The sequence below is a fragment of the Oryctolagus cuniculus genome, chromosome 2, assembly GCF_051225735.1.
Source record: "Oryctolagus cuniculus isolate XC-2025 breed Fujian yellow rabbit chromosome 2, ASM5122573v1, whole genome shotgun sequence".
In the NCBI taxonomy this organism is placed as follows: Eukaryota; Metazoa; Chordata; class Mammalia; order Lagomorpha; family Leporidae; genus Oryctolagus; species Oryctolagus cuniculus.
This window is the reverse complement of record NC_142868.1, coordinates 204,500,383-204,526,618: the sequence shown is the minus strand read 5'-3', so window position 1 is coordinate 204,526,618 and position 26,236 is coordinate 204,500,383. Positions and strand designations below refer to the sequence as shown.

The window sequence follows — 26,236 nt, the reverse complement described above, 5'->3', positions numbered from 1 at the left end:
CTCGGGGTGTCCAAGATGTAGAAAGGAGGGGGCCGAGGCACTTCCTGCTCAGCAGCACACAGCCTCCTACGTCGTGTTCATGGGTGTGATGCAGGCTGGTTCCCTGCGGCATGTATGGGTAGACTGTTGTGTGGCCCCCGGTAAGCGCATGTTCCCAGGTCAGCCTTCCTGGCTTCTCTGAGGGGGGAGCTGTCAGAACTCCTGCCCCTGAATCCTGCACTCTCGGTCACAGAATCATAAATGTGACTTCCAGTGGAATTGCTGGGCCACGAAGGGTAAGGAGGTGGCCAAATTGTGGATCCGTGTGGCCACTGGGAGTCGTGGCTTCCTCTGTGTGCTCGGCTGGAAGGTTGGCATCTCTGGGTGGAGGCGGTCTCTCCGGGGCTGGCAGTGAGCGAGCCTCTTTGTTCTGTGGCAGCTCTTCTTCTCTGGGACCAGGCAGGGTTGTGACGACAGAGGAGAGAGCGCAGATGTGGGTGCTGGTGACAGCGCAGCCTCTGGCCACGGTGGGGAGGGGCTTGGGTGGGTGAGCCACAAGCTGAGTACGGGATGTGCATGTTAAGATGTCTTTGAGGTGCCCATGTGAACGGTGCAAGGTTGGCCCGCGCTCTGGGCTCAGAAGAGTTGGAAACAGGAGCTGTGAGGGGTTTCAGCAGTGTGTGCAGCCCGGGGATCTGGTGACGTCTAGGAAGAGCCTGCACAGGGAGGAGGAGGACAGCACTTGGGGATTCTACATTTGGGGTGAGGTAGAAATCATAGATGTGGAGCAGAGGACACTGGGAGTGCTCAGAGGGGAGGGGGACAACCTGGTGGTCTTAACAAAATAAAGAAAAAAGTTCTGAAAGGACAGCACAGCGCTGGGGTGGAAGGTAGTGTGGCATGTGTGGGTGTGGGTGTCCTGGGGTGGAGGGTAGTGTGGCATGTGTGGGTGTCGCGTCCTGGGGTGGAGGGTAGTATAGGATGTGTGGGTGTGGGTGTCCTGGGGTGGAGGGTAGTGTGGCATGTGTGGGTGTTGCGCCTGGGGTGGAGGGTAGTATAGGATGTGTGGGTGTGGGTGTCCTGGGGTGGAGGGTAGTATAGGATGTGTGGGTGTGGGTGTCCTGGGGTGGAGGGTAGTATAGGATGTGTGGGTGTCGCGTCCTGGGGTGAGGCTAGTATAGGATGTGTGGGTGTGGGTGTCCTGGGGTGGAGGGTAGTATAGGATGTGTGGGTGTCCTGGGGTGGAGGGTAGTATAGGATGTGTGGGTGTCCTGGGGTGGAGGGTAGTATAGGATGTGTGGGTGTGGGTGTCCTGGGGTGGAGGGTAGTATAGGATGTGTGGGTGTCCTGGGGTGGAGGGTAGTATAGGATGTGTGGGTGTCGTGTCCTGGGGTGGAGGGTAGTATAGGATGTGTGGGTGTTGCGTCCTGGGGTGGAGGGTAGTATAGGATGTGTGGGTGTGGGTGTCCTGGGGTGAGGGTAGTATAGGATGTGTGGGTGTGGGTGTCCTGGGGTGGAGGGTAGTATAGGATGTGTGGGTGTTGCGTCCTGGGGTGGAGGGTAGTATAGGATGTGTGGGTGTGGGTGTCCTGCGGTGGAGGGTAGTGTGGCATGTGTGGGTGTTGTGTCCTGGGGTGGAGGGTAGTATAGGATATGTGGGTGTCGTGTCCTGGGGTGGAGGGTAGTATAGGATGTGTGGGTGTGGGTGTCCTGGGGTGGAGGGTAGTATAGGATATGTGGTGTGGGTGTCCTGGGGTGGAGGGTAGTGTGGCATGTGTGGGTGTGGGTGTCCTGGGGTGGAGGGTAGTGTGGCATGTGTGGGTCACGTCCTGGGGTGGAGGGTAGTATAGGATATGTGGGTGTCATGTCCTGGGGTGGAGGGTAGTATAGGATGTGTGGGTGTGGGTGTCCTGGGGTGGAGGGTAGTATAGGATGTGTGGGTGTTGTGTCCTGGGGTGGAGGGTAGTATAGGATGTGTGGGTGTGGGTGTCCTGGGGTAGAGAGTAGTAAGGATGTGTGGGTGTGGGTGTCCTGGGGTGGAGGGTAGTATAGGATGTGTGGGTGTGGGTGTCTTGGGGTGGAGGGTAGTATAGGATGTGTGGGTGTTGTGTCCTGGGGTGGAGGGTAGTATAGGATGTGTGGGTGTCGCGTCCTGGGGTGAGGGTAGTATAGGATGTGTGGGTGTGGGTGTCCTGGGGTGGAGGGTAGTATAGGATGTGTGGGTGTCCTGGGGTAGAGGGTAGTATAGGATATGTGGGTGTTGTGTCCTGGGGTGGAGGGTAGTATAGGATATGTGGGTGTCGCGTCCTGGGGTGGAGGGTAGTATAGGATGTGTGGGTGTGGGTGTCCTGGGGTGAGGGTAGTATAGGATGTGTGGGTGTGGGTGTCCTGGGGTGGAGGGTAGTATAGGATATGTGGGTGTCGCGTCCTGGGGTGAGGGTAGTATAGGATGTGTGGGTGTGGGTGTCCTGGGGTGAGGGTAGTATAGGATGTGTGGGTGTTGTGTCCTGGGGTGGAGGGTAGTATAGGATGTGTGGGTATCGTGTCCTGGGGTGAGGGTAGTATAGGATCTGTGGGTGTGGGTGTGGGTGTCCTGGGTGAGGGTAGTGAGGGATCCGTGGACTTTGGTGTCCTGGGCTGGAGGGGAGCTTGGAAAGAGCAGTTTTGGGACTGTGAGAGCCTGGGGAGAGCCTGCCTGTCCGCCCCGCACGGAAAGCCGTGGTCTGAGGCAGATGTGCACTGTGTGTGACTCGGGAGGCAGCAGGCAAGCATCCTCCTCACCATGGACAGCACGCAGCACCTGCCGGGCGGGGACTCGTGTCCGTGTGGGGAGCCCTGCAGCCTCCCCCAGGGCTGGGACACGAGTGCCTGGTGACACAGAAGCAGCTGGAGTGCTCTGACGGGCGCAAAGGGTTCTCCACGCTCGACGGGCTGCTGAAGGAGGCACACCTGCTGTTGACTCAAGGTTTGACGTCAAAGTCACAATGTTCTTTTGTGGAGTTGTGGGGGTCACTGAGCCACACAGACACACAAGACCCCTTAGTACTGTGTGAACTTGGCAGTTGTACAGTTGTACACGTACCTTTATGCCAGCCTATGTGTGTGCACCCCACACGGACATGAGTCCCATGGGGAGGGTGCGGGCTCCCCACACGGACACGAGTCCCACGGGGAGGGTGCGGGCTCCCCACACGGGCACGAGTCCCACGGGGAGGGTGCAGGCTCTCCACACGGACACGAGTCCCACGGGGAGGGTGCAGGCTCTCCACACGGACACGAGTCCCACGGGGAGGGTGCAGGCTCTCCACACGGACACGAGTCCCACGGGGAGGGTGCGGGCTCCCCATATGGACACGAGTCCCACGGGGAGGGTGAGGGCTCCCCACACGGACACGAGTCCCACGGGGAGGGTGAGGGCTCCCCACACGGACACGAGTCCCACGGGGAGGGTGAGGGCTCCCCACACGGACACGAGTCCCACGGGGAGGGTGCGGGCTCCCCATATGGACACGAGTCCCACGGGGAGGGTGAGGGCTCCCCACACGGACACGAGTCCCACGGGGAGGGTGAGGGCTCCCCACACGGACACGAGTCCCACGGGGAAGGTGCGGGCTCCCCACACGGACACGAGTCCCACGGGGAGGGTGCGGGCTCCCCACATGGACACGAGTCCCAGCAGCGGGAGAGCATCGCTACCCCTTCCTTGCTGGATTCTGAGTGGTCACCTCACCTCTCTAGTCGGCTTCTCTTCCTGCAAAGGACGTGAGCTGCCCACGGCGTTCCCCAGTGAGTCCCGGCTGCCTCCAGCCCCGCATCTCAGCCTCAGCCTCAGCCTCCAGAGCCAGCTGATGGCACAGGCTCTGACGTTCCAGGTCAGCACCTTCAGCGGTCCCTTTCTCGTGCCCACCACCACACTTGGGCGTGATGTGCCCCACCGCAGGCTGACACTCAGGCACCTTACATTCCAGGGCTTAGTCTCTCTCCTCCAAGAGGAAGAAGCAGCAGATTTGGATGAGTCAAATGAGGGAAATAAGAGTGACGGTTTTCATAAAGTGGGAACTCGAAAGACTTTCATGGAAATGGAGAAGGTCAGAGTCTCAGATCAGCGGTGAGCCGGGATGAAAATCTCCGTGGAGGTCTGCCTGTGTCACCCACTGTGCATGTTAGCTTGGCGTTCTCTGAGGTAAGCGGCCTGGACACAGACCACATGCCCCCGGCTCTCCGAGGAGTCACTGTGGCCTTTGTCTTGAGCATCCCGCAGGACTCTGGGCCTCTCTGGATGGGGTGGGGCTCTGTCCTGCACGAGCACCCTGGGTGGCACGCGTCACTCCCCCAGCAAAGAGATCAACCTTTCAGTGACCAGGAAACCACTCGGGGCCAGCCCAAAGTGCCTTGTGGTCACCCACAGGCCCAGAAGCAGCTCCAACCAGTTGACACTGGAGACTCACTGTCTGTCCCCCACCCCCACTCCCACCCTTCAACTCTGAGCACAACAGAGGACAGTGCTGCTGTCACGTGGTGATGGTCCTGCTTGGTCTGCCCTTTCTCCACATGCAAACGTCTTTCCCTTCCTTTCTGCACGCGTGGCGAGGGGCTGGACCTCAGGTGTGACCTCAGTGATGTGACGCCTGGCCTCTGACCAGCCAGGGCGGAGGAACTGGCGCACACACAGCACCAGCCGCCACTCTGCGGCCACAGAGGTGGACGCCTCCCCACTTCCCAGGTGCTCGAGTGGGCAGCAGAGCATAGCATGGGTTTATATGGTGGTGGCTGACCCCTGGGAAGCAAGTGAGGGTGACACCTGGGCAGAGTCCCAGCCAGCGACAGAGGACCCTGCTGTGTGTCGGCTGAGAGAGCAAGAAAGGTCAGGCTGGGAAACTAATTTTTCTACTTTCCAGGAGAAATCCATCAGTGACCCTGTGAAGTGGTCCAGGAGAGGCCAGTGTCGGGGCAGACACGGGGAGCTGCTATTAGCATAGGATGGGCGGATGAGGGCTGGGTGTGCAGGGGCTCCAGCTCCAGTGTGCGGGTGTGTCCGGCCCTGCAGCGAGGCAGATCCCGTCAGGACGGCGTCACCAGCGCCACCCTGCTCAGCAAGCCCAGTGGCTCAGCAGCAGCCTCAGCAAGCGCAAGGTGAAGCAAAGATTTGAAAGGAGGAACTGCTGAAGTTGAATCTCGCGGCTCCGGAGCTCTGAGCCTGCTGAGTGCAAAAATGCAGCGAGAGGTTCAGGGGCAGCGAGAGGCCCCGTTTCCTGCTTTTATAAAGGCTGAAATCCTGGCGTGGGATTTTTGTTCCATGTGACATACTGGGGAAGCAGAATTATGTTATTCCCCATGACCGAGTAATCTCACATGATTGACATCACTGTGCATCAGAGTAGTTGCTGCTGAGATACTGTGGCGGCTGCAGCTGCCTGTCAGGAGAGAGCTGTTTTCAGAGTTAGGACTTGAGGGCCTGCGTGGGGCCGTGGTGATGCATCCCACCGACTCCAGAGGGCGCTCAGGCTCTCATGGGGCTCCCATCCCTCCCTGGGCGGGTAGGGCCTCAGCCTCCAGGCAGGGGCTGGACGGCCCAGTTAGTGCAGATTCTCACTGGCCAGATGCTAAGAACCAGGTCCAGTGGTCCGGCCCCTGACCCCGGCCTGCTGTGTGCTCCCTGCAGGCAGAATGAGAGGACTTGTGGCCTTGGCTCTCACACTGGCGGTGGCCTGCACCTGCGTCTTCTTCCCACTCATCCTGAGAGGCAGACAGCGCCTCGGGGGTAAGTAACAGGTAAGACGGGGCCTGGGGCCTCGTCTAGTTACTTTTCACCATCACCAACAGCAAAGGACCGCCCTGAGTCCGTGGAGAGCAGCAGGCGCATGCTCTGTGCTCATTTTTGAAGAGTGAAGATGTGCTTCCTTCTGAAGAGCTAATCTTCCGATGACTGCCCGGTGGAAAATTTCCATTTCTCCCCGGCTCAAATCTGAAAAATATTTCCTGCTGATGGGAAAGTCTACCAGGAAGGTGTGCAGCCTTATTCCAAGTCTGCGGTCTCACCAGCAGGGGGCGCAGTGCAGCTCTGAGCGGCGGCCTAGCTGGGGTCGGTCAGAGGGGATCTCAGGAGCCTGGTGCCGGGTGTGGTGCTGGAGAAGGGAGGGCGGGGCTTCCGGTCTGCTGACCTCGTGGGCTGTTGTCTTTCTGGACGTGCTGGTTTCTTGAATCCCAAGGCTTCTGTCACATGAGCATGCGAGGGAGACGGGCAGGGGCAGGCAGCCCCGACTGGCCTTGGCCGCGCCTCGTGTCCACGTCCAGTGACCGCTGCTTCTTCCGCAGGGCAGGCGGGCGCGGCGCGGGTCCTGCGCGTCCTGGAGGAGAGCAGGGCCTTGGTGGACGGCGCGCTGCAGCTGACCATGCGCAGGTAGGATGCGGCCGGCGCCCGCGCCTTCTCCGTGGCTTCCTAAACAGGCCCCAGCCACCGTTTCCCACACGAGATGATTCGCTTCTCCCGTGACCCGTGTAAGCAGCTGACAGAACCGTGTTTACTCTGAGTCTTTCTTTAGCAAAAGAGAAGAAAAGCACGTGATCCATGACACTGTTCCACATAACCTGGTTTAAAAGCAGAAAGCCACCAAAGCCCTGATGGAGGAAGGGGCCCCTCCTCAGGAGCTAGGACAGCTGGGGGAAAAGAGACGCCACCGGAGACACCCCCCACCCCTGCCTGGGTGCCTGGTCCTGCGCCGACGTACCCACATGTGCCTGTAGAAAAACAATGTGTGTGCGCACACACATGCTGATGCACAGGCGCATTTATCCATAGAATAAGAGCATTTGTGTTCATGTATGTGTCAGTGCATAGACACGGTTATAATAGGAGAGCATATGTATGTGCATAGACTATGGAACAACATATGTACATGCCTGTGTTAATGCACACACATACCTACAGAAGAACACATACCTGCACATGTGCATACACTGTAGAATAAGAGCTTGTTTGCGTATGCATGTGTCAATGCCCAGATGTGTATCTGTAGACTAAGAACGTGTGTGTACACTGTGTAGTAAGCACGTGAGCGTTGCAGTGGCGTTGTGCACTCACAGCTGCACGGTTGCAGATGAAGGCTGCCCTGCAGAATTGCCTCTGCAAGAGCACCTGCAGACCTGCCAGGCTTGGACTCACCGGAGTGCAGTGGAGGTCAGGCACCTGCAAGGTGACGCTGTCGTCCAGCTCAGTACTGGGAGCTGCGCTCAGGTTCCCGGGGCCTCGTCTCTGCCCTTCCCATCTTCCTGCGTGCAGCTGAGGGAACGTTCAGGACTAAGCCCTGGAACAGGTGCAACGCTGCTCTGGCAGGGTCAGGAGCCTGCTTCCTTAGACGTGGGGCCCTCTGCCCCGTGCTCTGGGGAGTTTGCGGATTCTTCACGCACGCAGAGACTGAACCAGCAGACTTGCAGACACAGGTTGGTGCAGGATGAGAAGGTGATGAGACTGTCCAAGTGCCATCAGATGCCACCTTCAGATCTGGTCCAAGAAAGTCTGAGACGTTAGGTGGTGTGGCACCAAGAGATGAACGGGAGAAGCATAAGCATGTGTCTGCGTGAGAGTGCATGGGAGTTTTTACATGTGCAGGAATGTGTGATACACATGAATGTAGGTGATGAGTGTGCATGTGTGTGATGTACATATGAATCTGTCAGTTCAGGGAACACATGAGCAATGAACAGGGAGCTAATTATTCAGATATTTCTGAATACTGATGGTGTTAAAGCTAAAATATCTGCATTCCTTCCACATTTGGTTTCCTTAAACTGGTGGGGAGTAAAGAGGTGGTGGGGAATTCCGAGAGCAACCAGGGAGGCGCTCACATCAGGGAAAGCCAGCAGCACACATGTGGCCAGCTGCTCTGGGTACAGGGGTGGGCTGTGGCCTGGGAGGTCACTAAGTCTCCACAGCCTCGCAGGTACCTTCAGGAAGGAGAGCCTGACTGGGGAGTTAGGGACTTGGGTGCTGATTTTACATCTTTTGGGTGGAGTAGGGATGGTGGAATAATTTGTCCTTTGACAGGGCCCAGACATTTATACTTTTTGCATGGCCTGTCACTGAGGGTCCCTTCTAGGCACAGCTTCTGGGAGGTGGGGTCTGCCCTGCCTCCACCATCAACCTTAGGAAGGGGCCTGCCACTGCCACTGCCCTTTGCACAGCCGTCAAGTTGGATTATGTCTGAATATTTTCCTGTTAGTCTTTTTCCTGTTAGTCTTTTGCTGAGATGGATTTTGGATTCGTGTCTGTTACTTCCACTCAGCAAGCTCTATGTATTTTGAGTAATTATTAATAGAAGAAAAATGTAAGTGATCCATTGACCTGTAGCTAACAAATGACTGCAAAGAGCAATGAGGGGCTTTTTCTCCCACAACAGAACGCTATGAGGTGGGTGCTTCTGAGAAGATGCTTCTGGATGGAACACTCAGCAGGTCGGGGTTTCCCTGCCAGCTCCACACCTGTGCTTACCACAGCCTTCCTACACCTGCCACCATCATGTTGGCTGGGCCACCCTCACCGCGGCTCACATCTTTGTATCCATGCAGTGCCCAGCGTGTTACCTGGCAGTTGTTACTCAGTAGATGCCTGATTAATTAGAAATTACATCCTAAAGCAGCCACAAATGAATATTTATATCTTTTTTAAGCAAAAAAATAAAAACATACTTTTATTGAGAAAATAGAAGGAAGCACACAGCCCAGAGAACCAGGTTCAAAATGGAATAACATCCACAGTTATCCTGGGAATCAATTCGGCAGAACTAACTGAAGGTCTTAATAGGACTCTGGAACAAGAACAAATAAATTCCCACATGTCCCTTCTGATCATGTCAGACTGCAAATCTCGGCAAAGAGATTACCATTATCTGATGACGGGCTAGTGGGAAGGATACCTGAAAGGCACTACTGCCAAGAAGCACAGGACAGAGGTGGTATTTCTCTAATGAATATTTATATCTTGTGCCACAGAAACCTCAAGAAAAGGGATGTCACTTCCCCAGCTCAGCTTCTGTCTCTTTCCAAACTCCCGGAGCCGACCAGCAGAGCTGTCTCCCGAGCAGCAGAGATCATGGAAGCTTCAGTACACGCAGTGAGAGGGAAAGCACACCTGCAGCCTGGATGGTCCCAGCATCCAGCAGGTGAGCACCTGTGTGCTGTAGTCATTTTAAGTGTTTTATTTATATAATGGGAACACATTTCATGTTTTTCATATATACAGTTTTTTGTAAAAGATTTATTTATTTATTTGAAAATCAGAGTTACAGATAGGCAGAAGTGGAGAGAGAGAGAGAGGTCTTTCATCCACTGGGTTCACTACCCCAAAATGGCTGCAGCTGATCTGAAACCAGGAGCCAGGAGCTTCCAACGGGTCTCCAGCGTGGGTGCAGGGGCCCAAGGGCTATAAAAAATCAAATCTCAGAATGTCAATTACACTCATATACATTTTTGTATTCTTATATTATTTGCCACAAATCACAGAACACATTTGACATTTGTCTTTTGGGGACTGGCTTATTTCAGTAAGCATATTGGTTTCCAGTTACATCCATTTTGTTGCAATAGGCAGAATTTCATTCTTTATTATGGTTGAGCAGGATCTATCATGTGTTTATGCCACAATTTCTTTATTCAATCACCATTTGGTGGACATTTGGGTTGATTCCGTATCTTAGCTATTATGAAGTGAGCTACAATAAACTTCAGGGTACAGATCACTCTTTCATATGCTAATTTCATCCCCTTTGAGTAAATTCCCAGGAGTAGGATGTCTGTGTCACTTAGTAGATCTATTTTAACTTTTCTGAGGAATCTCCACACTGTCTTCCATAATGGTTGCATTAGTTTACATTCTCACGAACAGTGTATTAGTGTACTCTTTTCCCCACATCCACATCAGCATTTACTATTTTATGATTTTTGGATCATAGCCAGTCTAACTGGGGTGAGGTGAAATCTCATGGTTTTTATTTGCATTTCCCTGATGGCTAGTAATCCTGAGCATTTTTTTCATGTGTCTGATGACCATTTGTATTTCATCCTTTAAAAAGTACCTGTTCATGTCTGTTGCCCATTTCTTAACTGGACTATTTGTTGTTGTTGAGTTTCTTGAGCTCTTTATGGATCCTGGATATTAATCTTTTATAAGTTGCATAGTTTGCAAATACTCTCTCCCGAGTGCTTCCTTTGCAGTGCAGAAGCTTCTTAGCTTGATGAAATTTCATTTGTCTATTTTTGCTTTTATTTCCTGTGCTTCTGGGTCTTATTCAAGAAGTCTTTGCCTTTGCCAGTGTCTTGCAGTGTTCCCCTATGTCTTCCTCTAGTAATTTGATGGTTTCGGGACTCAGGTTCAGATCCATGATCCATTGTGAGTTGATTTGTATAAGGTTTAAGGTAGGGATCTTGTTTCATACCTCTGCATGTGGAGATCCAATTTTCCCAACACCATTTTTTGAAGAGATTGTCCTTTCTCCATGAATTGATGTTTGCTCATTTGGTTGTAGATGCGTGGTTTAATTTCTGGGGTCTCTAATCTGTTTCTTTTTTTATGCCAGTACCAGGCTGTTTTGATTTTAAATGCCCTGTAATATGTCTTGAAATAAGATATTGTGATGCCTCTCACTTTGTATTGTTTTAAGATTGCTTTAACTATTCAGGTCTCTCTCTTGCGTTTCAATATGAATTTTATGGTCTTTTTTTCTAGATCTGAGAAGAGTATCATTGGTATTTTGATTGGGATCACATTGAGTTTGTAAATTAGTTTGGGTAGTATGGACATTTTAACAGTATTGATTCTTCCAATCCCTGAACATGGAATATTTTTCCATTTTTTGTGTCTTCTTCTTTTTATTTCTTTAATGTTTTTTAATTTTCATTGTAGAGATTTTTCACATCCTTGGTCCAATTTATCCCACAGTATTTGAAATTTTTTAGCTATAATGAATGGACTGATCATGCAGGTTGTTCCTTAGCCAAAGCATTGTTTGTGTATAAAAATGCTATTGGTTTTGTGTGTTGGTTGTATATCCTGCAACTTTGCCAAACTTTCTTATGAGTTCCAGTAATCTCCTAGTGGAGTCTTTTGGTTTCTCTAAATACAGGATCATGTCATCTGCAAACAGAGCTGATGTGAGCTCCTCCTTTCCCATTTGTATCCCTTTTATTTCTGTTTCTTGTCTAATGGTTCTGACTAAAACTTCCAGAACTATATTGAATAGTGAGAGCATGCTTATGTGGTTCTGTATCTTGGTGGAAATACTTTTAACTTTACCTCACTCAATATGTTGGTTGTAGCTTTCTCAGATACTGCCTTGATTGTATTGTGATATATTCCTTCCATACCCAGTTTGCTTAAGGTTTTTATCATGTAAGGATATTTTATTTTATCAGATGTTTTCTCTGAATCTATTGAGATAATTATATGTCTTTTATTCTTCAATTTGCTAATTTCATGTTATTGATTTGTGTATGTTGAACCATCCCAGCATCCCAAGTATAAATCCCACTTGGTCCAGGTGGATAATTTTTTGGACGTGTTGTTGGATTAGATTATCTAGTGTTTTGTTGAGGCTGTTTGCATCTCTGTTCATCAGAGAGATTAGTCTATATTTTTCTTTCTTTGTTGTATCTTTTTCTGGTTTTGGAATTAAGGTGGTACTGGCCTTATAGAAGGAGGTTGGGAGGATTCCCTCCACTTCAATAGTTCTGAATAGTTTGAGAAGAATTGAAATTTTTCTTTGCTGGGAGGTTCTTAATTACTGATTCAATTTCCATATTGGTTATCGGTTTGGTTTTCTATGTCTTCATGATTCAATTTTGGTAGACTGTATGTGTCCAAAAATCTATCTGTTTCTTCTTTATTTTCTAGTTTGTTGGTATATTGCTGTTTGTAGTAATTCCTGATGCTTTTTATTTCTGTGGTATACATTGTAACATATTCTTTTTCATCTGATTGTATTAATTTGGATCTTCTTCCTTTTTTTGGTTGTTGGGCCAATGGTGTATCATTTTTGTTTATTTTTTCAAAAAATCGGCTCTTCATTTCACTGATTTTGTATGATTTTTTATTTCAATTTTGTTTATTTCTTCTCTAACTTTAATCATTTCTTCCCTCCTAAAATTTTTGGGTTTGGTTTGCTTTTCTTTTTCTCGGTCCTTGAAATGGAGTTAGATCATTTATTTGGTACCTTTCCAATTTTTGATACAGGAACTAATTGATAAACTTCCCTCTACAGCTTTTGCTGTAGCCCACAAGTTTTGATGTGTTGTGGTGTCATTTTCATTCTTTCCAGGAATTTTTTATTTCCTTTTTGATTTCTTCTATGAGTCACTGTTTATTCAGGAGTGTGTTGTTCAGTCTCCATGTATTTGCATATTTTTAAAAGTTTCTTAAGTTGTTAATTTCCACATTGATCCCATTATGGTCAGGAAAGATACATGGTATAATTTCAGTTTTTAAAATTTGTTGAGACTTACTTTATCGCCTAGTGTATGGCTGTACTAGAGAAAGTTCCATGCACTAATGAGAAGAATGTGCATTATGTAGCTGTGGGATAAAATGTTCTTTAGATATTAATTAAGTCCATTTGGTCCATAGTGTAGATTAGCTCTGTTGTTTCTTTGTAGGTTTGGTTGATTTTTTTGTCTAGTTAATGTGTCTGTTGAAGAAAGTGAGGTGTTGAAGTTCCCCATTATTGTATTGGAGTCTATGTCTCCCTTTAGATCCACTAACATTTGTATTAAATACCTGTGCACCCAGGCATTGGGTGCATATACATTTACTATAGTAACATCTTCCTGTTGAACTGATCCCTTAACCATTACATAATGGCCTTCTTTGTCTCTTACCAGTTTTTGTGTTAAAGTCTATTTTGTGTGACATTAGGATGACTATTCCTGCTCTTTTTGGCTTTCTGTTAGCATGGGATATCTTTTCAATCTTTTCACTTTCAGTCTCTGTGTATCTTTATTAGTGAGGTATATCTTGTAGGCAGCAAGTAGATGAGTATTGCTTTTTAATCCATTCATCCAGTCTGTATCTTTTAATTGGATAATCTAGCCCATTTACATGAAAGATCATTACTTATCAGTAATGGTTCTGCCATTTTCTTGTACATATTCATATTGTTTGCTTTGGCTTTTCTTTTTTTTTAACTTTTATTTAATGAATATAAATTTCCAAAGTACAGCTTATGGATTACAATGGCTTCCCCCCCATAATGTCCCTCCCACCCGCAACCCTCCCCTCTCCCACTCCCTCTCCCCTTCCATTCACATCAAGATTCATTTTCGATTCTCTTTATCTACAGAAGATCAGTTTAGCATATATTAAGTAAAGATTTCAACAGTTTGCTCCCACACAGAAACATAAAGTGAAAAATAATAGATGATTTTTTAAATGATGATGAAATCAGATCAGACCTATTGTCATGTTTAATCCCAGTGAGAGTCAAGTTGGGAATTGATAATTTCTTCTTCTTCTTCTTCCTCTTCCTCTTCTTCCTCTTCTTCCTCTTCTTCCTCTTCTTCCTCTTCTTCCTCTTCTTCCTCTTCTTCCTCTTCTTCCTCCTCTTCCTCCTCCTCTTCCTCCTCTTCCTCCTCCTCCTCCTCCTCCTCCTCTTCCTCCTCCTCCTCCTCCTCTTCCTCCTCCTCCTCTTCCTCCTCCTCTTCCTCTTCTTCTTCCTCTTCTTCTTCACAGAAGATCAGTTTAGTATATATTAAGTAAAGCTTTCAACAGTTTGCACCCCCATAGAAACACAAAGTGAAATATACTGTTTGAGTGCTCGTTATAGCATTAAGTCTCAATGTACAGCACGCTAAGGACAGAGATCCTACATGAGGAGTGAGTGCACAGTGACTCCTGTTGTTGACCTTACAAATTGACACTCTTGTTTATGGCCTCAGTAATCTCCCCATGCTCCAGTCATGAGTTTCCAAGGCTATGGAAGCCCCTTGAGTTCTCCGACTCTTATCTTGTTTAGACAAGGTCATAGTCAAAGTGGAGGTTCTCTCCTCCCTTCAGAGAAAGGTACCTCCTTCTTTGAAGACCTGTTCTTTCCACTGGGATCTCACTCACAGAGATCTTTCATTTAGTTTTTTTTTTTTTTTTATTTTTTGCCAGCGTGTCTTGGCTTTCCATGCCTGAAATACTCTCATGGGCTTTTCAGCCAGATCAGAATGCCTTTAGGGCTGATTCTGAGGCCAGAGTGCTGTTTAGGTCATCCACCATTCTATGAGTCTGCTGAGTATCTCGCTTCCCATGTTGGATCACTCTCCCCTTTATTCTATCGGTTAGTATTAGGAGGTACTAGACTTGTTTATGTGCTCCCTTTGACTCTTAGTCCTTTCATTATGATCAATTGTGAACTGAAAATTGATCACTTGGACTAGTGATATGGCATTGGCACATGACACCTTGATGGGATTGAATTGGAGTCCCCTGGTATGTTTCTAACTCTACCATTTGGGGCAAGTCAGCCTGAACATGTCCCAAATTGTACATCTCTTCCCTCTCTTATTCCCACTCTTATGTTTAACAGGGATCACATTTCAGTTAAATTTCAACACTTAAGAATAACTGTGTATTAATTACAGAATTAAACCAGTCATATTAAGTAGAGCAGACAAAAAAACTACTAAGAGGGATAATGTATTAAGTTGTTCCTTAACAGTCAGGGCTATGCTGATCAAGTCACCGTTTCCCATAGTGTCCATTTCACTTCAACAGGTTTCCTTTATGGTGTTCAGTCAGTTGTCACCAATCAGGGAGGACATATGGTATTTGTCCCTTTGGGACTGGCTTATTTCACTCAGCATGATGTGTTCCAGATTCCTCCATTTTGTTGCAAATGACTGGATTTCGTTGTTTCTTACTGCGGTATAGTATTCTAAAGAGTACATATCCCATAATTTCTTTATCCAGTCTACCATTGATGGGCATTTACGTTGGTTCCAGGTCTTGGCTATTGTGAATTGTGCTGCAATAAACATTAGGCTGCAGACCGCTTTTTTGTTTGCCAATTTAAATTCCTTTGGGTAAATCCCAAGGAGTGGGATGGCTGGGTCGAACGGTAGGGTTATCTTCAGGTTTCTGAGGAATCTCCAGACTGACTTCCATAGTGGCTTGACCAGTTTGCATTCCCACCAACAGTGGGTTAGTGTCCCTTTTTCCCCACATCCTCGCCAGCATCTGTTGTTGGTAGATTTCTGTATGTGAGCCATTCTAACCGGGGTGAGGTGAAACCTCATTGTGGTTTTGATTTGCATTTCCCTGATTGCTAGTGATCTTGAACATTTTTTCATGTGCCTGTTGGCCATTTGGATTTCCTCTTTTGAAAAATGTCTATTGAGGTCCTTGGCCCATCTCTTAAGTGGGTTGTTGGTTTTGTTTTTGTGGAGTTTCTTGATCTCTTTGTAGATTCTGGTTATTAACCCTTTATCTGTTGCATAGTTTGCAAATATTTTTTCCCATTCTGTCGGTTGTCTCTTCACTCTCTTGACTGTTTCTTTTGCAGTACAGAAACTTCTCAATTTGATGAAATCCCAATAGTTGATTTTGGCTTTGACTGCCTGTGCCTCCCGGGTCTTTTCCAGAAATTCTTTGCCTGTGCCAATATCTTGAAGGGTTTCTCCAATGTTCTCTAATAACTTGATGGTGTCAGGTCGTAGATTTAGGTCTTTAATCCACGTTGAGTGGATTTTTGTGTAAGGTGTAAGGTAGGGGTCTTGCTTCATGCTTCTGCACGTGGAAATCCAGTTTTCCCAGCACCATTTATTGAATAGACTGTCCTTGCTCCAGGAAGTGGTTTTAGATCCTTGGTCAAATATAAGTTGGCTGTAGATGTTTGGGTTGATTTCTGGTGTTTCAATTCTGTTCCATTGGTCTATCCATCTGTTTCTGTACCAGTACCATGCTGTTTTGATTACAACTGCCCTGTCGTATGTCCTGAAATCTGGTATTGTGATGCCTCCGGCTTTGTTTTTGTTGTACAAGATTGCTTTAGCTATTCGAGGTCTCTTGTGCCTCCATATGAATTTCAGCATCATTTTTTCTAGATATGAGAAGAATGTCTTTGGTATCTTGATTGGGATTGCATTGAATCTATAAATTGCTTTTGGGAGAATGGACATTTTGATGATGTTGATTCTTCCAATCCATGAGCATGGAAGATTTTTCCATTTCTTGGTATCCTCTTCTATTTCTTTCTTTAAGATTTTGTAATTCTCATCATAGAGATCTTTAACGTCCTTGGTTAAGTTTATTCCAAGGTATTTGATTGTTTTTGTAGCTATTGTGAATGGGATTGATCTTAGCAGTTCTTTCTCAGCCATGGCATTGCTTGTGTATACAAAGGCTGTTGATTTTTGTGCATTGATTTTATATCCTGCCACTTTGCCAAACTCCTCTATGAGTTCCAATAGTCTCTTAGTAGAGTTCTTTGGATCCCCTAAGTAAAGAATCATATCGTCTACAAAGAGGGATAGTTTGAGTTCTTCCTTCCCAATTTGTATCCCTTTAATTTCTTTTTCTTGCCTAATAGCTCTGGCTAGAACCTCCAGAACTATATTGAATAGCAGTGGTGAGAGTGGGCATCCCTGTCTGGTGCCAGATCTCAGTGGAAATGCTTCCAACTTTTCCCCATTCAATAGGATGCTGGCTGTGGGCTTTTCATAAATTGCTTTGATTATATTGAGGAATGTTCCTTCTATACCCAATTTGCTTAGAGTTTTCATCATGAAAGGGTGTTGAATCTTATCGAATGCTTTCTCTGCATCTATTGAGATAATCATATGGTTTTTCTTCTGCAGTCTGTTAATGTGGTGAATCACATTGATTGATTTGCGAATGTTGAACCATCCCTGCATACCAGGGATAAATCCCACTTGGTCTGGGTGGATGATTTTTCTGATGTGTTGTTGTATTCTATTGGCGAGAATTTTATTGAGGATTTTTGCGTCTATGTTCATCAAGGATATTGGTCTGTAATTCTCTTTCAGTGCTGCATCTTTCTCTGGCTTAGGGATTAAGGTGATGCTGGCTTCATAGAAAGAATTTGGGAGGATTCCCTCTTCTTCGATTGTTCTGAATAGTTTGAGAAGAAATGGGATTTGTTCTTCTTTAAATGTCTGGTAGAATTCAGCAGTGAATCCATCTGGTCCTGGGCTTTTCTTTGTTGGGAGGGCCTTTATTACGGTTTCAATTTCTGTTTCAGTTATGGGTCTATTTAGGTTTTCTATGTCTTCCTGGTTCAATTTAGGTAGATTGCATGTGTCCAGGAATCTATCCATTTCTGATAGGTTTCCCTGTTTGCTGGCACACAAGTCCTTGTAGTAATTTCTGATGATTCTTTTTATTTCTGTGGTGTCTGTTGTCATGTTTCCTTTTTCATCTCTGATTTTATTGATTTGGGTCTTTTCTCTTCTTTTTTTAGTTAGTTGGGCCAATGGGGTGTCAATTTTGTTTATTTTTTCAAAAAACCAGCTTCTCGCTTGGCTGATTTTTTGTAGTGTTTTTTTGGATTCAATCCTGTTAATTTCTTCTCTGATTTTAATTATTTCTCTTCTCCTACTAGATTTGGGTCTGGTTTGCTGCAAATTTTCTAGGTCCTTGAGATGCGCTGAAAGCTCATCTATTTGGTGCCTTTCCAATTTCTTGATATAGGCCCCTATTGCTATAAACTTGCCTCTCCATACTGCTTTTGCCGTATCCCATAAGTTTTGATATGTTGTGTTGTTATCCTCATTTATTTCCAGAAAGTTTCTGATTTCTCTTTTGATTTCTTGAATGACCCAGTGTTCATTCAGGGGCATGTTGTTCAGTCTCCATGTGTTTGCATACTTTCTGGGGTTTCCTGAGTTGCTAACTTCCAGCTTCATTCCACTGTGGTCTGAGAAGCTGCATGGTATGATTCTAATTCTTTTAAATTTGCTGAGACTTGCTTTATGACCTAGTATGTGATCAATCCTAGAGAAGGTTCCATGCACTGCTGAGAAGAATGTAAAGTCTTTAGATGTAGGATTGAAAGTTCTATAGATATCTGTTAGATCCATTTGGGCAATAGTGTCGATTAAATCTGCTGTTTCCTTGTTGATCTTCTGTCCGGATGATCTATCTATTTCTGAGAGTGGAGTATTGAAGTCCCCCAGTACTATTGTATTGGAATCTAAGTCTCCCTTTAAGTCCCTTAACATATCTTTTAAATAGACCAGTGCCCTGTAATTAGGTGCATATGCATTTATAATAGTTACATCTTCCTGTTGAATTGAACCCTTAATCATTATATAGTGCCCCTCTTTGTCTCTCTTAACAGTTTTTGTATTAAAGTTTATTTTGTCTGATATTAATATGGCTACACCTGCTTTTTTTTTGGTTTTTGTTGGCATGGAATATCTTTTTCCAACCTTTCACTTTCAGTCTGCATGCATCTTTGTTAGAGAGATGTGTTTCTTGTAGGCAACAGATAGTTGGGTGTTGTTCCCTAAGCCAGTCAGCCAGTCTGTGTCTTTTAACTGGACAGTTCAGGCCATTCACGTTTAATGTGACTATTGATACATAGTGACTTTGCCCCGCCATTTTCCCGGAGATATTTTCTAGTATATGCTTTGAGCTTCCCATGCTCTTTTACTGGTAGGTGTTCTTCCTTTCCCTTCTTTCATATTGATGGCCGTGTTTCTGTGTTTCTGAGTGTAGCACATCTTTAAGTATCTTTTGCAGGGCCAGACGAGTGGCCACAAAGTCTTTCAATTTCTGTTTGCTATGAAGGGTCTTTATTTCACCTTCATTCACAAATGAGAGCTTAGCAGGATATAATATTCTGGGCTGGCAATTTTTCTCTCTTAGCACCTGTGCTATGTCTCGCCATTCCCTCCTAGCCTGTAGTGTTTCTGATGAGAAGTCTGCTGTGAGTCTGATTGGAGATCCTCTGAGAGTAGTCTGACGTTTCTCTCTTGCAGATTTTAGGATCTTTTCTTTATGTTTCACTGTGGTGAGTTTAATTACAACGTGTCGTGGTGAGGATCTCTTTTGGTCATGTTTACTGGGGGTTCTATGAGCTTCCTGTACTAGGATGTCTCTGTCCTTCTCCAGACCTGGAAAGTTCTCTGCTAGTATCTCACTAAAAAGGCCTTCTAATCCTTTCTCCCTCTCCATGCCTTAAGGAACTCCTAGAACCCCAATGTGGTTTTTTTAATAGTATCCTGTAGATTCCCAACAATATTTTTTAGATTTCTAATTTCCTCTTCTTTTCTTTGGTTTGACTGTATCCTTTCCTGTTCTCTGTCTTCTAAGTCCGATATTCTCTCTTCTGTTTCACCCATTCTGTTTGTAAGGCTCTCTAATGTGTTTGTCATTTGATCTATTGAGCTCTTCATTTCATTTTGATTTCTCTTCACTATCACACTTTCCTGCTCTACTAGTTTCATTTTGATTCTTCCTTAAAATTTCATTTTCACGAGGGAGATTTTCAATCCTGTCCAATAAGGATTTCTGTAGTTCAAGGATTTGCTTGTCGCTCCCCGTCTTCGTGGAGGAACGACACAGGACCCTGCGCTGTTCTTTCGTCTGCTCGGCCCTCCCCGGGTTTGCTGCTGGTTCTTCCCGGGTTGGCTACCGACCCTTCCACCTCCGTGGAAGGGCGGTTCCCCCTGCCACATTCCCCACTTCCGCGGGGGAGCGGCACACCGCCGGCCGGCTCTCTCGGGGGCTGCACAGGTGTTCCTTCAAATAGATGTTCCTCTTAGATGTTCCCCCCTGCATGCCGTCTCTCTCCTCCTTTATAGTCCTCCTCCGCCAATCCCAACTCGGCTGCCCACACGCCGAGTACGCTGCTCTCCTCCAAACAGGAGCAGGTCCTACAGTTTATTGGTTGAACTGGAGGCAGCTGCGTAGAAGCTGTTTCTCCCTTCTCAGCGCCATATTGTGGGAGAGCAGATGCATAGAATAAGTCTTAATTCCAGTAACTTAGTCTAGTCCGAGTTGCTCCCCACATTTGCTTTTGAAAACTTCTAAATGTTCTTATCATAAATTTTTTGAAATCCGTATCTTGCATTTCTTCTATCTCATCATCTTCATAATCTTGGCTTGGGGTGTTTTGTTTATTTGGAGGCATCATAATGTCATCGTTGATCTTGTTCCCTCAATTTCTATGTTTATTGCTTGGCATGGCATGTTTCCCTCACTGTGAGGTTTTTTTTTTTTTTTTTTTACTATGTCCGTGTTAAGTGGACTGCCTGCTGTTGGAGGAGCCTTGGAGGCTTGAGATGGGTGTGGCCTGAGAGCTCTGCTTGGTTCTTCAGGGTTACAGGTGTGCAAAGGTGACACCCTCAGGTTATGCGTGGTAAATCTCTCTTTATTTATTTTATTTTATTTTATTTTATTTTATTTTATTTTATTTTATTTTATTTTATTTTATTTTTTGTTCAGGAGGTAAGTAATACTGCAAGGCTGAGCAGAATGAATGGTATTTAGGTTCTGCTGGCTTCTACCCAGAGTCTGTCCCAGGCTCCGTTTCTCCTGTGGACTCCCACTGGGTTGCCTAGGCTACTGAACTGTAGGCTCAACTCTCCCCTTTTATTATGTATATCCCAGCTCTTTGTCTCTTGCTCACCTTTGCAAGGTTGGCGGAGAGTGGAACTTGTCTGTACCAGTATGCCCCCACCTTTTATTTATTTATTTATTTATTTATTTATTTATTTATTTATTTATTTATTTATTTTTCCTTCTCTCCTGTAGTCTGTTGGACTTTCCCGCTTCAAAACCCGCGTCCCTCTAAAATTCTGTCTGCCGTTTCCCCGCCAATGTCTCCGGTTACTGAGCTCACCTCCGCTTCCAGCGCCGATGTGTGGACTTGGAGCCCTTAGTGTCTTTCCTCTCCCCGCTGGTGTCTGTGTCACATCGACTCCCCTTCCCGCACTGGCGCTCAGACTCTGCGGCTCCCGCAGTTCGGCTTCCACGTGGTGGGCGACCCTGCTCTCCCAGTAGGTCCTTTGGGTCACAGCGAATAGCTCCGGAAGAGTTTCCTCTGCAATTTTTTCCTGATCCTTTTTCTGAGGCTACCGTAACTCCGCTTTTATTAAACTAAATTTTCCCGGACTATCGGTGCGCGCCCTCACTATTCCGCCATCTTGGCTCCGCCCTTGCTTTGGCTTTTCATTGTACTTTTACTAGGAGATTTTCTGCCTTCATATTCTTTCATAATGATTATCTCTGTTTCTGTGTAGCTAATCCTTAAATGTAATTTGTAAGGCTAGATCAGTGGTGACAAATTCTTTCAGTTTCTGTTTTTTTGGGGAGGCTTTTATTTCACCATTAATAAATGAGATCTTTGTTGAGTATAGTATTCTGGATTGACAGTTTCATTTCTTTTTATAAAAGATTTGTTTATTTATTTGAAAGGCAGAGTTACACAGAGGCAGAGAGAGAGAGGAGGTCTTCCATCGCTGGTTCTCTCCCCAGATGGCTGCAATGGCTGGAGCCAGGAGTTTCTTCTGGGTCTCCCACGTGAGTGCAGGGGCCCAAACACTTGGGCCATCTTCTGCTTTCCCAGGCCATAGCAGACAGATGGATTGGAAGTAGGGCAGCCAGGACTTGAACCAGTGGCCATTTGGGATGCGGGCATCACAGGAAACAGTTTTACCTGCTATGCCATGGTGCAGGCCCTGGAAGTTTCTTTTAGGACTTGGACTATGTCTCTCCATTCTCTCATATCCTGTAGAGATTCTGATGAGAAATTGGCTGTTAGTCTAATTGGGGATCCACTGAAGGAATATGACATTTCTCTTGTGTACATTTTAGAATTTTTATTTATGTTTTACTGTTGAAAGCTTGACTGTAATGTGTCCTAGTGAAGAGCTTTATAGATCATGTCTATTAGGAATTCATGTGCTTCCTGTACTTGTATGTCTCTTTCTTTCTCCAAATTAGGGAAATTTTCTGCTGTTATTTCACTGAATAGTCCTTCTAATCCATTCTCTTTTCTCACACTTTCAGGAATTCCTAAGACCCATATGTTAGGTTGTTTGATAGTATCCCATAAACCTCAAACACTGTTCTTAATTTTTCTATTTTTTGTCTGCATATTTCACAAAGATTTGTCTTCTAGCTTAGATATTGTTTCTTATCATATTTCAGATTGAGTTCTCGTCAGAATCTCTATCTCCTGGAAAAATTTTTCATCCATGTCGTGTAAGCATTTCTTTAACTCATTAATTTCCCTCTCATTTGTTTGAGTAATCTTATAATCATTCTTTTGAATTCTTTGTTAGACATTTTATCAGTCTCTTCATCTTCATATTACAATATTGAGGTGTTGTTGTGTTCCTTTGGAGGTATCTTATTATCTTCCTTGTTCATGTGTCTTGTGTTTCTGTTTATTTTTAGGCATTTGTGGAACCACTTGTTTTCTCTTCTGATGGCTTTTGTCTTTGAAATATATCTCAGTGGCTTAGTGCAGTGTCTGCTCATTCACTGGATATCCAGAGGTGTGTGCTGGTTGGGGCCTGGTAGCTCCAGTCAGTTCTTGGGATTAGTGCAAGAGTCCAGGTTAATACCCAGCTTGTGTGTGATGGAGCTCCCCTGTCGTTAGTAGGGGGAGGGTGTGATTACTGCCTCACCTCCTCTCTGCCAAAGTGATCAATGCCCAGGGTGTCTCTGTCTTCTCTCCTCTTATCCTATGGAATCTTCACTGTTTTTTTTACTTGTTCACCAAAGGTTTCCATCAGGCCCCTGGAAACATGGATTCTTTTTATTCTTTTCATCTCAGAGCAGCTAACATTAGTGTGGCTACACCCTACTCAGCCCTCTTGGGAGTTTTTTAATGAGTAGTATGGTCATTCCTTTGAATTCCTTTTCAGGTGTTTCATCAGTCTCTTCATCTTCACATTCTAGCTTTGAGTTGGGGGTGTATTCCTTTTGGGAAATCTCATCTAAATTTGTTTTAGGCATCTATGGAAATACTTGGTTTTCCCTCTGAAGGCTTTGTTCTTTGAAATGTAACTCCTTCACTGGATGTAGTGGACATCTAGAGGTCCAGGGGCAGGGCAGGGAGCTTTGGCCAGTGCTCAAGGGTGGAGTGAGAGTCCAAGTTGGTGGTTAGTATCCCCTATTGTCATTAGAGCAGAAAGGATTATCACACTGGCTGGTGTGTTCACAGTTTCAGCCCTTCTCAGTGCCAAGGTGACTCACCCATCTAGGGGAGCTCACAGTGCCTGCACACCCCACACATTCAAGTGCACAAACCACACAGGGGATCTGTGCTCTCCTCAGTGTTACTCCAGAACCCTCCACAATGACCCCAGCACTCAAATAAATCTTTTAAAGAAAAGCAGTTGACTGTGTGTCAGGATTAATATCTGGGTTCTCTATTCTGTTCCATTAGCATAGATGTCTGTTTTCATCTAGTACCATGCTGTTGTGGTTACTATAGATTTGCAGTATGTTTTGAAGTCGGATATTGTGATATCTCCTACATTGTTCTGTTTGCTCATGGTTGCTTTGGCTATTTGAAATTTTTTGTGGGTCCATGTGAATTTTAAGATTATTCTATTTTTATGAATAATATAATTGGTATTTTTAAGGGAGTTTCTTCAAATCTATACATTGCTTTGGGAAGTATCATTAAGTAGGATGACATTTGATTTTTTGTGTGTCCTCAATTTATTTCATCAGTATAATTTTATTGAGGGGATCTTTAATTTCCTTTGTTATATTTATTGCTAGATTTTTTTGGTAAGTATTATGAATGGATTGCTTTCTGGATTTCTTTTTCAGTAAATTTGTGCTACTATTTTTGAATTTCATTTATCCTAAAATCTTACTAAATCGATTTATCAGTTCTAACAGTTTTTTTATGGTGTGTGAAGTCTAGATTTCTCTCTATATAAAATTATGTTATCTGCAAGGATAAATTAAATTGCTCCTTTCCAATTTGGATGTCTTTTATTTATTATCAAATTGTGAATAAGACTTCCAAAACTGGCTGCTTCAGAGTAACCAAAGTGAACATCTTTGTCTTATTAAAGTATTAAAGGAAATCCTGTAAGCTTCTACATGTTCATCTGAGAAAGCTGTGGGTTTATCATATATGACTTTTATTATGTTAAAGTACATTTTTCTTATACCTAATTTGTTGAGACTTTTTACCATGAAGAGGTGCTGAATAGTATTGAATGCTTTTTCTATATCTATAGAAATGATCATGCGTTTTTTTTCCACATTCTGTTGATGTGATGTTTTATGTTCATTGATTGTGAATGTTGAACCATACTTGCATCACCTGATTGTGGTGTCTAATCTGTTGGATGTGCTCTTGGGTTCAGTGTGCCAGTACTTTGTTGAGAAGTTTTAAACCTAAGATCATCATGGCTATTGATCTGCTGTTGTCTTTTTAAAATCTTTTTTATATTTATTTTTTATTATTTTTTAACTTTTATTTAATAAATGTAAATTTCCAAAGTACTTTTGGATTTTAGCGGCCTTTTCCCCCCCATAACCTCCCTCCTACCTGCAACCATCCCATCTCCCACTCCCTCTCCAATCCCATTCTCCATCAAGATTCATTTTCAAATATCTTTATATATAGAAGATCTACTTAGTATTTACTAAGTAAAGATTTCAACAGTTTGCACCCACACAGACACACAAAGCATAGAGTACTGTTTTAGTAGTAGTTTTACCATTAATTCACATAGTACAACACATTAAAGACAGAGATCCTACATGGGGAGTAAGTGCACAGTGACTCCTGTTGATTTAACAATGGACACTCTTATTTATGATGTCAGTAATCACCCTAGGCTCTTGTCATGAGCTTCTCTTGAGTTCGCCAACTCTGATCTTATTTAGACAAGGCCGTAGTCAAATTGGAAGTTCTCTCCTCCCTTCAGAGAAAGGTACCTCCTTCTTTGAAGACCTGTTCTTTCCACTGGGATCTCACTCACAGAGATCTTTCATTTAGGTCATCTTTTTTTCCCAGTGTCTTGGCTTTCCATGCCTGAAATACTCTCATGGGCTTTTTAGCCAGATCTGAATGCCTTAAGGGCTGATTCTGAGGCCAGAGTGCTGCTTAGGACATCTGCCAATCTATGAGTCTGCTGTGTATCCCACTTCCCATGTTGGATCGTTCTCTCCTTTTTAATTCTATCAGTTAGTATTAGCAGACACTAATCTTGTTTATGTGATTCCTTTGACACTTAGTCCTATCATGATCAGTTATGAACTGAAACTGAGCACTTTGACTAATGAGATGGCATTGGTACATGGGATTTAATTGGAATCCCCTGGCACATTTCTAACTCTACCATTAGGAGTAAGTCCAAGTGAGCATGTGCCGAACTGTACATCTCTTCCCTCTCTTATTCCCACTGTTGTATTTAACAGGGATCACTTTGCAGTTAAATTTAAATGCCTAAGAATAATTGTGTGTTAACTAAAGAGTTCAACCAATGGTATTAAGTAAAACAAAAAAATACTAAAAGGAATAAAATAGTAAATTGTTCCTCAACAGTCAGGACAAGGGCTGATCAAGTCATTGTTTCTCATAGATCCATTTCACTTCAACAGGTTTCCTTTTAGGTGCTCAGTTAAGTTGTCACTGATCAGGGAGATCATATGATATTTGTCCCTTTGGGACTGGCTTATTTTATTCAGCATGATGTGTTCCAGATTCCTCCATTTCGTTGCAAATGACCAGATTTCATTTTTTACTGCTGTATAGTATTCTATAGTACATATCCCATAATTTCTTTATTCAGTCTTCTGTTGATGGGCATTTAGGTTTAGTCCATGTCCTAGCTATTGTGAATTGAGCTGCAATAAACATTGAGGTGCAGATAGCTCTTTTATTTGCCAATTTAATTTCCTTTGGGTAAATTCCAAGGAGTGGATGGCTGGGTTGTATGGTAGGGTTATATTCATATTTCTGAGTAATCTCCAAACTGACTTCCATAGTGGATTAACCAGTTTGCATTCCCACCAACAGTGGATTAGTGTCCCTTTCTCCCCACATCCACGCCAGCATCGGTTGTTGGTTGATTTCTGTATGTGAGCCGTTCTAACTAGGGTAAGGTGAAACCTCATTGTGGTTTTGATTTGCATTTCCCTGAATATTTATTTATTTATTTGAGAGGCAGAAAAAGAAAAAAGAGAAGCAGATGGAAAACAGAGGAGAGAGAGCTTGTGTTCCTATATACTGTCTCATTCCCCAAATGTCCACAACAGCCAAGGCTGGAGCCAAAGCCAGGAGCC

The 26,236-nt window shown here is 45.0% G+C and overlaps 1 protein-coding gene across 1 annotated transcript in view; it reads left to right on the top strand.

Moving 5' to 3' along the window:
- The window catches only part of TPO (thyroid peroxidase), an 81,754-nt gene that overhangs the window by 9,074 nt on the left and 46,444 nt on the right, over positions 1–26,236 (top strand). The window contains exons 2-6 of the mRNA XM_070069763.2: positions 3,718–3,851; positions 3,948–4,162; positions 5,642–5,740; positions 6,295–6,379; positions 8,968–9,137. Of these exons, the coding sequence (XP_069925864.1) occupies positions 5,647–5,740; positions 6,295–6,379; positions 8,968–9,137 (349 nt within the window). The 5' untranslated portion in view covers positions 3,718–3,851; positions 3,948–4,162; positions 5,642–5,646. The remainder of the gene's footprint in view (positions 1–3,717; positions 3,852–3,947; positions 4,163–5,641; positions 5,741–6,294; positions 6,380–8,967; positions 9,138–26,236) is intronic.